This window comes from Microcebus murinus, chromosome 13 (assembly GCF_040939455.1).
Source record: "Microcebus murinus isolate Inina chromosome 13, M.murinus_Inina_mat1.0, whole genome shotgun sequence".
Lineage (NCBI taxonomy): Eukaryota > Metazoa > Chordata > Mammalia > Primates > Cheirogaleidae > Microcebus > Microcebus murinus.
In genome coordinates, this window is record NC_134116.1 from 47,209,308 (window position 1) to 47,224,259 (window position 14,952).

At 35.3% G+C, this 14,952-nt stretch overlaps 1 protein-coding gene across 2 annotated transcripts; it reads right to left on the minus strand.

Moving 5' to 3' along the window:
• Positions 1-7,299: 7,299 nt before the first annotated feature.
• Positions 7,300-8,662, minus strand: LOC105863034 (heterogeneous nuclear ribonucleoprotein A3-like). Of its 2 annotated transcripts, XM_076009390.1 has the most exons (2): positions 8,617-8,654; positions 7,300-8,556 (listed from the first exon to the last, which is right to left on the minus strand). In XM_076009390.1, the coding sequence occupies exons 1-2, from the start codon at positions 8,620-8,622 to the stop codon at positions 7,492-7,494; spliced, it is 1,071 nt and encodes a 356-aa protein (XP_075865505.1). In that variant the 5' UTR covers positions 8,623-8,654; the 3' UTR covers positions 7,300-7,491. The 2 variants fall into 2 exon arrangements, with proteins under 2 accessions (XP_075865505.1, XP_075865504.1); XM_076009389.1 differs by having other exon boundaries at positions 7,300-8,662.
• Between the last annotated feature and the right edge of the window lie 6,290 nt (positions 8,663-14,952).

The window sequence follows — 14,952 nt, forward strand, 5'->3', positions numbered from 1 at the left end:
AATTTCAGAGTGCTTCTAAACACGGACCTAATCATTATTGAGTTTTACAATACGAACTGTACCTTCTGGTCAGGAATGTCATTTCTAGGAAGTTCTGTGCTTCACAGGTTATAACTGAGGCTTTAAAGTTCCCCAAGGCTTCACCATGGCTGCGTGCTCCATCATATATTGTGGGATACAAAAGACATATACTATCCTCCACATTTCCTTAAACATTTAGAAAAAAATATACAATAGATACACAAGGATTACGTAAAGGAAATCCTTTTAATGAACGTTTGAATTAGAAAACCTATAGTAACTTGATCCTATGTGAAAAGAATTGTACTAAGCTACACAGATGGAGGACACAGTCATTGTTATTGAAATAATCTTTTCCTTAATTGAACTCAGAAAATGTCATGAGAGATGGAGATGTAAACTGTATGTAGGAGATTGAATTGTAGCCCACATAAGCTATGTCCAAGTCCTAATCTCCAATATCAGTGAATGTGAACTTATTTAGAAAAAGAATCTTTGCAGATGTAATTAAGTAAAAGGGTTCAAAATAAGATCATCCTGAATTAACCAGATGGGCCTTAAATCCAATGGCAAGTATCATTATAAAAAGAGAAGGACAGAAAGAGAAAAGAGTAGTGCATGTGAATATAAGAGCAGAAAATGGAGTGATGTAGACTCAAGACAAGATGCCTATAGCTACCACAAGCTGGAAAATAAAAAGGAAGGATTCCCCATTAGAACCCTGAGGGAGAACACTGTTCCCTCTGGAATTGAGAGAATACATTGTTGTTTTTTTAATGCATCAAGCTTGTGGAAATTTGTTACAATACCCCTACAAAATTCACACTGAATGATGCATGGAAGAATTAAAAAATTAAATATTTTTGAAAATTGTGATCAATATTTTCTTGGAATAAGTCAGAGAATGCTCTTGAGGAAGAGATAATATTTTTATTGGACCATAAATAATCAAGGGCTGATGAAATAGGGTATGAAAGAGGGGAATGAATAGTAAATCAATCTAAAGAACTTTTTCTTTAATGAAAAGTTAAATGCAGCTGACACTTGAACAATATGGGCTTGAACTGCATGAGTCCACTCACACATGGATTGTTTTAACTAAACATGAATCAAAATTACAATATTGACAATAAGTAGAATGTACAAATGCAAAGAGCCAACATGTCATACACTTGGGTTCCATGAACCTAACTGCAGGACTGGAATATGAACAGACTTTGGTATATGTAAGTGTCCTGGAACCAATCACCCCTATATAACTAGGGTCAATTACAGTTTAAATTGTCAACTTATACAGGTGATGTCTTCTTAGATGCTTCCTTGTTTCTAAGGATCTTAGAAATGAAAAAAGATTATTTTTGTCAAAAAACAAAAGAGCTAGACAGTAGTTACAGTGCTACAATTACATTTTATTCAGGACTATTGTAGTTGGGGAAAATAGCCCAGCATAGGACTGGGCTCAATCCTGAATATAGCACGTGCAAATGATAAAATGGTTATTTATAACCAAGGAACAGTTGGTAAGTATAAAATTACTAAGAGGAAATATCATGGGCCAGGGGGATTCTGACCAAACTGACTCAGTAAGATACTTGTTGGAGATAGGTCAGGGGGATCACACATCATTTAGAAGAGAATAGAGAATGAGGGACCTGATTAGATATTGAAGATGGTCAGATATGGAGGATGGGGTATTCTTAGCTGACTTATAAGGGATTTAACAAAGCAGAGTTTTATAAGGAAATACATGGAGAAGATTCAAGCAAAGAATCTTTTTCACATGAAAGAAAAAAAGTTAAAATCTCAAAAGACATCCAAAACCTCATTGAAAAATGCTATTAATGTTTACAATGGTATATGATAATATTTTGAATTTTACACAATATAGTGACCTTTTGAGGAAAATAGAAATTATTTAATTATACTATTTTCTACACAAAAATAGGCTAAGTTATTGGCATTAACCTTCCCCCAAATTTATGGAGTCACACTTAGCCTGTTTGTTTTCTTGTATTGAGAAAGAAAAAAAAGTAGCATGGTGTGACATTCTTTAAAATTTGTTCCTTTTGTTTTGTTTCTTTTCTTTTTATTTTTTCTCTTGAATGTATTCTCATATTATCATGAAAAATATCTATTTTATATTCCTCTAATCATATACAAAATTCTAGAGGATGATAATAAAAAAGGTAAAATTTAAATGTAAAAAAACATAGGGCATGCCAGTTATTATTGGAATAGATGGCAAATCTTGTGTTCTATTGGGGATCATAGAAACTTTAAGTTATTTCCATTTAAACTTTGTCTACAATATTATGGTCATTTGGGGTAGCTTACTTTTAGTAAACACAGATTTTAACAACTCTGGGAGTACAGAATATGCCATCTCAACACATGAAGTATCGTTGACCTAAAGACAATTAAGAAGAAGCAGATGCAGGAAAGATCTCTTCCTTCCCTCTATTTGCCTAAAAGCAGGATGTCAACCTTAAATAATGAGATCAGAAAATATGACTAAATGCAGAGTTTATTTGAGTACAAATCTTGAAGATAACCACCCAGGTAACATAGAATCCAAAAGAATGGTGTCAGTGCTTTAAAGTGAGGAAGTTAAGGTCTTGCTTATATAGGCAAAGCTAGAGAAATTTAACAGAGTTACATTTTCCATGCAAGGCCAATACATGTGTTACAGTGATTTTATTAGTTACAGTTTGCTACATTCCAAGGAAGATTGCACTAACATTCCATAAGAAGGAGTAATGGACTCAATGGGGTGTCTTATCTTTGGTGCTTTATAGTTTTTCCTAATCATCTACAGTACAAGAATAAGAGAAAATCAAAGCAGAAGTTGCAGCTACATGCTATGTGACTCAGGCCACATACTGCGTTTCCCCCAAAATAAGGCCTACCCATAAAATAAGCCCCAGCAGGATTTCTAAGCATGTGCACAATATAAGCCCTACCTCGAAAATAAGACCTAGTGATGGGCGTGGATACGTAGCATATCTACACAACCCATGTATATTGTTGCAGAGCAGTAAAAAAGACAAGTAGCCCTTCTCATCTGCCCAATTGTGACAGCTACTATCCCAGAGGTGACTGGAAAGGTGTGGGCAGCCCCACCAACAAAGTAGGCTCCCCCTGTCGGTTCCTGTCCATCCTGTGTGTGCTGGAATCTGAGGTTTTGAGGGGAAAATAACACATCCCCTGAAAATAAGCCCTAGGGTGTCTTCTTGAGGAAAAATAAACATAAGACCCTGTCTTATTTTCAGAGAAATAAGAGTCACAGTCCCCTTAAGGCTCAAATAATTTAAAGTTCTCACAACTTTAAGTTTGAATTATTTAATTTCATGAAGACATAGATTTACAAAGAGAAAAGTAACCCTGTCCTCCTCCTACCAGGGAGAACAAAGGTTAGCTACTGAAAACAGGGATGAGGCTCAGAAAATAGTACCACAAAATAAAGGCCTCAGAAGCAAGAGTTTTTCTCTGACTTCCTGTCATCCTATCTCTCAGTCCCATTTGTTCCTGATACTACGCATAGAAACTAGAATCCCTCTTCCCCAAAGCAGATCAAAAAATCCAAAACCCCTTTTTCTGAAAGCTAGCCATAAAACCTAAAATTATTCTGTATAAAAATTCACTATAAAGAAATAGTCTACCTTGTTTGAATGTCGGTTGTAAGACCCCCATTCCAGGGAGGGCCCTGCCCCACACCCATGGCCAAGAGATCAAAGAAGAATCTAGCCAGAGGCCTTGCTTGGTTTCCTCACTCATCTGTTAGCATTGGATAATACTCTTTTTGTCCAATCATATTTCTACATTGCTGTCCATACTTTGTTGAACCTAAGCATAAAAATGGACAATTTCTCCTGTATTTTTGAATCACATGTATACACATTAAATGAAATTTGTATTGTTTCCTCCTCTTACTCTATCTACTCAGATCAGTGATTTTTCAGCAAACCTTTAGGAGATCAAGAGCCTTGTTTCCTACAGTTTGGTGCTATAAGCAGGATCAACAAAGCCACTCTGCTCTGGAAGGAAGTTGCAGTGAAGAGTAACCTGGAACCTGATCTCCCTGCAAAAGTAGTAAACATTTCTTACTGGCAAGACTCCTGGCCTCCCTCTCTTTGCAATCCTGTTGAGCAGATGACAAAAATCACTGTTCATCTCCTGTACAATGTTTGGATTAATGGAAAAAAAAAAAAAAGATCTGTGTGACCAGTCTTGGTTCAGCAACTCTGGTGTTCTTTGGATATGAATTCATATCATTTGATCCCTTTCCTCCCAGAAATTGTCTTTTTTCCTGCTATATCTTTCTGCATTGTACATAAAGAGGGGTATCAGATGAAGTTCCCTCTCATCCTTTCATGTCCTTGAGAACTTGTCTTGTGACCATATGGGAGCAACTCTTTCTTGGTCTTCACCACTCGAAAGGCATAATTTTGGGGTTACATTAAGTGGCCAGTGTGAAAATAGCTGGGAATCATAGATTTTTTTTGCTCTGAATGTGGCAAGCGCTCAGAAGTGTTTTCCATCAGAAATTCCATTCATTAGGGGCTTTTGTCCTCTCAACCTTTGTTGCTATCATAGTCTTTTTCTGGAAGAAGGAGGGGATCTTTGGGATTGCTTCTTCTCTGAAGAGGCTATTAGATTGGGTCACTTTGAAATAGGTACACCATTGAAAATTAATGACAAAAGATAAATTATTTAAATTAGAAAAACTCATATTAAAAATGGATTTTATTTTTTTTAAGTAAAGCTGAATTTTAGATATCTTTTATTCTAAACAATTGCCTTATTTTCATTAAAAATTAAAATTAAATTAAATTAAAGATACATAATAGTGTCATAACTAGTCTTTAAAATTCTCTTTAGAGGCCAAGCATGATGGCTCACATCTGTGATTCCAGTAATTTGGGAGGCTGAGGTGGGAGGATCACCTGAGGCAAGAAGTTCCACCTCTACAACAAATAAAATAAATTAGCTAGATGCAGTGGCATGTACCTGTAGTCCCAACAACTCTGGAGGCTAACACAGGAGGATTCTTTGAATCCAGGAGTTTTGAGATTGCAGTGGGCTACAAACTCTGTTACACCAATGCACTCCAGCCTCAGTGACAAAACGAGACCTCGTCCCAAAAAAAAAAAAAAAAAAAAAGATTATCCTGACAATATTAAAAAGCAAAAATCTGACCTAAAAGATAAAATCCTTTTTATACTGCCCCTGCAAGAATAGCTGCCCCATGTGAAAATAACAAAAGCCAGTTCACCTTGTGACATATTCTGCTAAAATTCTGTGTTTTTACCCCAACAATCTGGGTTCAATTTGGGTCAGAGAAAAGTCTCTTTTGGTTTGATATTTATGTAACTTTTGACCTTTTGTGGTACTGATTTAGTACTGATTCTCTTCCTTACACAGCCTTTAATTTCCTATATTCTTCTGTCTGTTGGAGGCATGTGGGGCTTTTGGGTCTTTGTGTGTACATAGTCAGCTGAGAAGCTGAGATTGAAGAGAATATGCTTAGATGAAAATGTGGGTTTTATTCAATTTATGGCTAGCAAAACTTTCTTTTCTTTGAACTGTTTTTACGGTGCTTTTAGGTCTTGTAAAAACTGTTTTCTACCTCTTTGGAGACAACTGGTACATCTTTGGTTAAGTCACAACCTTGGATAAGCTTCATTTAAAAGACAACTTTAGTTTTTTTTTTTTTTTTTTTGAATGTCTGTTACATTTATTGGTTTGTGAGTGTTTCTGGAAAACTGCAGTATGTGTGAAGACCAATTTCCATGCTGGCATTGCATGCATCCAAATATTAATAATGCACAGAGGCACAGAATTAGAAGCAACAAGAGAGCATATTCAAACACTAGCATGCCCCATTCCCCTTTTTATTGCTTGTTTTGCTTAGTACTTCTTAAAACAAAAATAAGAAATCTCAAATTCAACGTTCAACTGCCAAAGAAAGAATAACAGCAGGGCACATACTTAGGACTCGAATGAAATTGTAAGCACTGGCTGGCGCAAAACAGTAGACATTGGTTTATATTTATATATATATATGACCTTATTATCTAAAACTTCTCAACCAGGGCCTTCCAAACAAATTGATAACTCACATCAACATGATTTAGGTTGAAATATACACAAGAAGTAACAATGTGTTCATTGGGAATTTAGGAACTCCAGATCACCCAAGTGTACTAAGCAACTATGCTACATTTCTGCTGCAGTAAGTTATTTTAAACAATTATACCTAGGACTGTTCTTGGTTTCCTCCAGCAAAAAGTATAGGGTACAAACCAGAAAGCATGCCAGCCAGTTAAGGGTTTAAATAACGCATGATTTTTATTCTCTTGCTCTGAAAGTGTGTATAGAGAAAAAAAAAATTAAACCAAGGAAAATAAGATATTTATGGGCCTCTTGTGCTTTTAAAAAGGAAAAAAAAAGTACCCACTAATTTTCTCCGATATAGCAGGCTTAGTGGTCCTCTATTTTGAAACGTTCTTAAGAACTGTCTTCATAAAGTAGGAGGAAGAGGGAAAACGCCCACTATCCCTTCCCAGAATTTAAATAGTGGGCAGTAGACATTCTTTATACCCAAAAACTATGGCAGCAGTTCAAATGTGACCAAGGTAAATGTAGAATGAAGATGTTCTAAACACAGCTAGGACTCAGCAAATCTAACACACTAAAATCATATGATTACATTTTGGAAGAAAATGCACAAAAACCAAATAGAAATTTTGAGATTTTCATTGGATGGTAATCTTAATGCTATTAAATTCACAAATATGCTAATTTAAATACCCAATCCTATTTATCTAAAACACACATTGCAAACATACAAATATCTATTCTCTCCACATGTCAGCGCCCATTCATATCAGGGTTTGGAAATGGGGAGAATAGATTCCCCTTAAATTGCAAGTCAGCAGGTGTTTCTTTACAGTTAACTTTAGCAAAATTCATACAAAATAGTAATTAACAATGATCTTCTTTACTTGTTAACTCACAAGGAAACACCTTCAAAACTGCATTTTGTTAAAGTTTCTGTACTAAAACGTAGAAAAACTGAACTACACAAATATTGAAAAGTTAAAAATTCCTTAATTTTTTATTCCTGGTACCACTACCACAATTTACAGGGCAATATACCTGATGTAATGAAAAGAAAAAGAAAAAGACAAAGCTACAACAGATAAAAGACCTCAGGAATGTACATCTAATTGACACTACATTGCATTAATCAATAGCTGCACTTTTTGCAAACTATGACAGTCCTGAACAAGAAGGGTTTCCTGTTTAAGCTGCAGTAACTTTTCTGACTATGGATCATCGTTCCTTCTGTGGCAGATTTTTACAGTTCCTCTAATGCATTTGGGACGACTGTCTCAAAGTAACCTGCAGCTTTCCTGACAACTCCTCGCTCTCTCTCCTGCTAAGAACTGTAGCCCTTTTCTGCTGTTTTTAGAACCTTCTGCTACCATATCCACCACTTCCACCGCCAGATCCATAACCACCACCATATGGACTGCCCGAGCTTCTTCCACCAAAACTTCCCCCTTTCATGGGTCCATAATTTGATTGCTGTTGTCCACTATAATTTCCAAAATCATTATAGTTCCCACCACCACCATAGTTACCACCTCCAAAATTTCCTCCTTCATTGTAACCATCATATCCTCCTCCACCACCACCATATCCACCACGTTGGTTTTCATATCCTGGTCCACCACCATAGCCCCCTCTACTACTATAACCAGGACCACTGCCATAGTTGCCACCATCACCTCCAAATCCATTGTATCCACCATCACCTCCTCCATAACTACCTCTGCTGCCACCACCTCCGCCACCATAGCCTCCTCTTCCACCAAAGTTTCCACCACGGCCCAAATTACCTCCACCACCTCCAAAGTTTCCTTCACGACCCATAAAGTTGCCAGATCCACCTCCCCGACCTCTTTGCGATCCAGCAGACTGCATCTCTTGTTTTGAAAGGGCCTTTTTCACTTCACAATTATGCCCATTAATAGTGTGGTATTTCTGAACAACAATTTTATCAACAGTATCAGGATCATCGAAAGTTACAAAAGCAAATCCTCTCTTTTTTCCACTCTGCCTGTCTTCCATAACTTCTATGGTTTCAATCTTTCCATACTTTTCAAAGTAGTCTCTCAAATTATATTCTTCTGTATCTTCTTTAATACCACCAACAAAAATTTTCTTCACGGTTAGATGGGCACCAGGCTTTACAGAATCCTCTCTAGAAACAGCTCTCTTTGGTTCCACAGCACGCCCATCGACCTTGTGTGGTCGAGCACACATTGCTTCATCCACCTCTTCAACACAAGCGTAAGTCACAAAACCAAAGCCCCTAGAACGTTTTGTTTGGGGGTCTCTCATTACCACACAATCTGTGAGTGTGCCCCATTTCTCAAAATGTTCTCTTAAGCTATCATCTGTAGTTTCAAAGCTCAGACCACCAATAAGCAGTTTTCTCAACTGCTCTGGTTCCTTTGGATCATGGCCCTCCTCCCCCCGGCGGCGACGGCCGGAGTCGGGCTGGGGGCGACCGGACGGCGGTTTTACCTCCATTTTGAGACCGGACTCGCCTCTTCCAACTCGAGTTCAATGTGGGACCGAAAGACAACTTTAGTTTTAAATAAAGAAAAAAGTTCAAAAGCCATAAATATCAGCTGTTTGGGCTAAAATCTGCTTCCACTTACTTTTACTTCTTCCTAGTCCTCCTTCCTCTTTGCCATCTTTGTACCACATGAAAAACGTAGAGAGTGCTTCTTATAACTCAGACCTTTTAAGGAACTCAGGAAAAGGCACCATTCACCCCCTTTTTGGAGTTTTCTTTTTACCTTGTGGAGTCTAAAGAGTCATGCACAGATTCTTGTCAAGTATAAAACTCTTCCCTCTTTTGTGTTATGTTACCTGATCTCTTTGGCTTTGAGGTATATCAGAATTACTTTGTATTATGAAAGAATTTGACCTTGGTGTGTATAATAATAGCTAGGCAAAAATGACAACGTTGGAAGCGACTGACTATACTACAGGGAGCTTCTCGTTTCTTTGTGCATTAGAAGAAAAGGGTGTTGTTCAGACACTTGGAGAAATGTCTTTATACCAAAATACACTGTAAAAGCCAAGATGCGACATTTTGGTATATAGCTGGTTATTTTAAAGGGATTTCTCAATTTCCCCTAAGCTCATCTTTATAAAATCTTATAAATCAATTATTAAGATTTTGAGCTACTTTGACATCCATTTTTAATCCTTCTCTAACTGACACACCCAAACCTCTTCTTTAAAAAAGCTTATATTTTTTCTTTCTCTATGCTTTGAGATAGAAATTGCTATCCTGTTTTCTCTGAAACACACTGAGGGCTTCAGGCCATGTGAGATATATAAAAACTTTAACCTTTTCTATTCACAAGGGCATAGTTTAACTTTTCTTTTAAATCAGTAAGTTTTACTTGTCTCATGGCTAAAATTTGAATATCAAAATTATAGCATTTGTATATACATGTATATATGTTATGTGTATTAATACATATATATACACGTTTCTGTAATGTCTACACATTGTACCAAATTAACATAAAAATATGAGTACTCATAAATTAAATAAACCCAAATGCTTTTCAAGTTCATTTAACTTTAGTAACTTTTAGTATATAAAAATAATTTTAAAATGGTTGACAAAATAAAAACTTCTTCAAAATAAATAAAAAAAAAGAAAAATAAATAAAAGTAAATATGTATAAAAGATTATTTTTTTAAAGACAGTGATACAATTTTTAGGTACATAGTGAAGATACCTCTGGCTATCCCAGGCATGGGGGACATGTACCCATATCCTGCTTCAGAGGACCACCACAGAGGCAGAAGGGCACTGTCAATCAGAACTCAGCACGCTGACTGTAAAAGTGACAACGATTCCCGAAAGAAGAAGTTTTAGAAAAACAAGCACCACAGCTGCAGTAGAGTCTAGAAGAGGAAGAGTAGCCTTAGGCCAATTGTCATGTCATTAGCATAAATCTGCATTGTGGTTTTGCAACACCCCCCTCTCACATTCAGTGGGCTTTTGGAAAGGCTCACAGAAAATCCTTATGCCCAGTAAGACTCCAGTTATGTAACAAACAGCTGTCCATCCAAGTGATGCATGAGCCATGCCTGCCAGGGAGGATCTAACCCAGACAACATAAAATGAAACTTTGGTGAATAGACAGGGCCTCCTGTAGCAACAGGAGCCCATTCACTGTCTGTGGTGAATGTATTTTGCTTTTACTCAATGAACATTTATTTCCTCTTGCTTGCTCTGCTAGTAGTGTGTCTTGCCATTCTTTGGCAACAGCGCACTAAAAACCAAGGACAGACCACCCACCAGACAAAATTATAAAAAGTTATAAAAATCTTACCTTGGGGTCAAATGAATTAAGATTAGATAGATTTGGTATTATTAAAATTATTATTATATTTAATAATACACTAATACAAAGATAAAATTTGGTTTGCTCTTTTAAAGAAGATTTTCATATAATATTAATAATAAGAAATAATAAAAAGTTTTTGTTTACTTTTTAAATAAACTACAAAAAAAAGAGGGGAAAGAAAGAGAAAAGAGATTTCAGAAAACTGAATCTCCTCTCTACAAAAGAGTAAAAGGTTTTTCTATTCGAATCTTTTAATTATAACCTTGGTTAAATGAATTACTAATTTTACAGTGATCTGTGATCTTGTTTTGTGATTTTGAATATATACACCTTTGATATTAGACAAAATTTCCAAAATCTAAAACTTCAAATGTTATTAGGGCCCCTGGAAGTACAAGAGACATATTCAGTTTATTTGCGATATAAACTTATAGGAAGCATTGCCAAATATAAAATTGTAACTTTTATAGAGTAACTTTCTTTGAGTAACATTTGTAAAGCAATGTATTAAAAATATGCCTTCCAAAATTATATGAGATTCCTAAAATTCTAATATGTCTTTGTATATCTTATCAGTAATAATTACGATTATTATCTTAGATTATATGTCACAGAAATAAACAAATTGCCTTGTCAATTACATCATTAACTATGGCATTTTGTGCCTGTGGGTTATCCAATGACAATTTTTCTCAAAAATGTGGGTTATGATCAGCTACAGTCCAAACTTTACTTCTTTAAGAAAATTTATAGAAAGGACTTTGACAAGTATCTTTAAATATAGGTTTCTGATACCTTTGATGTTTATATCTATAAACTAAAACAAAACAAAATTTCACAACTTTAATTGAAAAGCTGATACCTTCCTGAAGATTACTAACTCAACCTTAAGAAGAACAATAATTAGTTATATCAGAATAAATAAAGGACTGAAATAACTTTTTAATGACTTTTTTGTTTAAAATGTTACTGATTCTTTTAGTGTTTTGTTTTCCAGAAATCTAGAGGATTTTTGGTTTTCTTTTGAATTATTTATAGTTTACAAAAAATTGATACAGTTCACTTTTGTGTGCAAAATTTCAAGTATTTATTTTTTTTTTCTACTTGAATTCTCCAGAATTTGAAAACTATTTGTGAATATTGTTAATTTATTAATATAGTTATTTATATAAGTTCAATAAAAATCTGTTTTCCTTCATAACAAGACACAATTAGAGACACTGGTTATTTTACCAAAGCTTTGATTTAAATGGCATATTTTCCAATAATTCCAGACTGCTTTGAGGAATTAAGCTTGACATTACAGAGCCAACAAATTTCCCTTTGGAAAGATTTGCCTAGTGTCTCATCCATGACATATTTCATGACTTGTGGATAAGTAAACAACATTACTTTCTTATAGGCCTAGGAACCCCAAGTTATTCTGAGATCTTGAATAAGAGGAATTCTCCTAATTCATCCAGGTATTACAGACATTCTGATGGCAAATCCTTAGCTTTGCTTTCCAGCATCAAAAGTCTAGTCTGAGATTCCTTATGAAAAAGTTCCAAGAAAGCCAATTTTAAAAGAATAAATATGGCCAATAATTATTCCTGTTATGCTTTATACAAATAAATAGGCCAAATATAATAAGACTAAATTTATTTTACTAATAAATTGGCTTTACTATGATTTGTCCTTGGCAGAAATAGGGAACTAAAGAAAAAAATGTGTTTCAGTGTGCCAAAATGAAAGCTTCAAAAGTGAAAATTTTTCTCTGATCTTCTCCCGTCCTCCTGTCTCTGTCCCATTGTTCCCTTATGCTAGCCACAGAAACTAGAATCCCTCTTTTCCAAGGTGAGTCATAAAAGCCAGAACCTATTTTCCTGAAAGCTAGCCATAAAACCTAAAATTATTCAGTATGAAAACTCACCATAAAGTAATTATCTGACTTAAGTTATTTAGGATATGTCATAAGACCCCATTCCAAAGAGGGCCCTGCCCCGCACCCACGAGGAATGAATGCAAGCTCAGAGAGGCCAAGAGGAATCTAGACAGAGAGGCCTTGCTGGGTTTCTACACTCAGTCTGTTACCATTAGATCATACCCTTTTTGTCCAATAATATTTCTACATAACTGTCCATACTTTGTTGTACAAAACACATATATAAACATATATATTTATATATATATAAAATTGGTCTTTTATATAAATATAAATATATAAATTTTATATAAATATAAATTTCATATTTATATTTATATAAAAGATTTTATATAAAAATCTATACAAAATTTATATTTATATATATAAATATATAAATGTCTTTTCTGCTATTAATCAATTTATGTCATGGCATTGATTTTTCAGCAAAATTCTAGGGGGTCAAGAGCCTTGGTCTTTACAAAAGCTGTAGACCCTTATCATCTAAAGACAGTACTAGAAGAATCAACATTAATGCACTTTATTAACTAGAGTTTACAGCCATTTTGTTAGGTAGGTATTGAGAGATTACAGCTCTCCTAGGGACAAATGCAGGTGCCCATCTTGGTGCCGCCTCACCTACATCCTGCCCTGAGCAACTGCCACATATGGGAGAAGGAAGGACACTCTGCCAATCTGCAAAAGAATACTGGGAATTCCCCAGCCCCTGGGGCAGGCAGCCCAGGCACAGTAGGATCTGGGAAGTGACCTAGAGTAACCTAAGGCTAATTATCATGTCCTTAACTGTCCATCAAAATGGTTCATTGGTGATATCTGAACCACAAGGAAGGCCCAATCCAGACACTATAAAACAAGACCCTCTACCATTATCAGAGCCTCTTGTTACATCAGGGGCCCCGTTCCTCATCTGTGCAGAACATATGCTCTTGCTCGATATGCCTAGATCTTGCTCTCTATCTATAAACCTATCTCGTCCTTCTTCAATAAACTTTGTTTCATACTTACCTTGCTTTTGGTGTGTTCTGTTCATTCTTCAGCCAAGGAGCATAGCAAGAACAACAAACAGACAACTGTTGATCTGACAATTTATGTGTCTTTCCACAAGTTGTAGCCCCTAGAGACTCAAAGTCCTTTTTCTTTGCACTGTTGCTCTGCAAACATTTACTGTTAAAGAACAAAGATTGAAGATGCTGCATAAGCTAGAATCCAAAACCACCTATTTGGAAACTAATAATTTACTGCATTTTTCTTATATATATGTAAAATATACATGTTGTACAAGTAAAGACATTTTTTCCTTTCTCTCTGAAGGATTGAGTCTGCTGGAATGAACTGACAATAGACATATTAATAGATTAAAAGTTTATCAACATGTGCAAATGCAGAAGCCATACAAAATATGAGATTTAAAGAAAACCCAGTTGGTTGATGCTGAAATATTGTCTTCATAAAGGAGAGGAAAGTGGGGCCTATAGGCCATTATAAAGGGGGTAATAAGTGATTTCTAGGGAAAACAAATGGACCCAGAAGGCAAATATTATTTCATAAATGGTTATCTTTGGAATTTGAATGAGTCCAAGAGACAGTATCTTGTAACAAAGTCCATCCAGGTTGGTTATGTTCCTCAATCTTCTATTTGAGATAGATAAAATTTCAGAGAAGGGATGAAAGCCAATTGTGTTTTCCTTGATGGGTCTGGTCTTAAGGCATAAGGGAATTTCAGAGAAAAATTCCACCCTGCTGGAGTGGAGTTGTTGGAGGAGAGAGAAGTTTAAAAAAGTTTTTGATTTTGAGGCAGATTTGAAGGCATTCCTATTTTAATTCAACATGCTCAGCATCCCAAAGCACGAAGCTTTTGGAGTATCATTTTCTGAGCTCCAACAATGTTAACAAACTTCTGTTTGTTTTTCTCTTTTTAAATCTCTCTTTTTCACAAGGGTGCTTTCCAACTAAAATCCTATGCAGTTGAAGAAAAAAAATATTTTTCTTACCCCTATACAACCCTGGGTAAAATAGGTAAATGTATTTTATTTGAATGGAAAATTGTATTGGGATGATTGAAAAACATCAAAAGACTTGGGAAATTTGCAATCATAACATATAATACATAGCATGAACAAATCTAATATAAGTGGAAAATAGCATGAAATAGGAAGGCTAATAATGAAAGGCAAGATTCTCCTCAATATATTCCATTTTACCATTTGACAAAGCCATATCTAAAAACACTAAAGAAGAAATCATCTTTACATGTGATTAAGGTAAATTTATGGGTTTAAGTGATATGTTTGGACAAGCACCCAAGCCGTTTCAAAATTTACAGTGAAAGGGACTTTGGTTGCAGCTGCAAAGTTGGATGCATGCCTGTATACACTGAAATTTAACCATCATATTTCAGGATGAAAATAAATTTCAAATACTTTTGTAATTTTATTTGAAAGGTAAAACAAACAAAACCTAATTTTACTTCTCCCATATCTATTTGTAATTCCTTATTTAGGTGACAGAGACCAGCAAACTATCAAAATAATGCTCTGCTGTTAACTTTCTTTAATACTC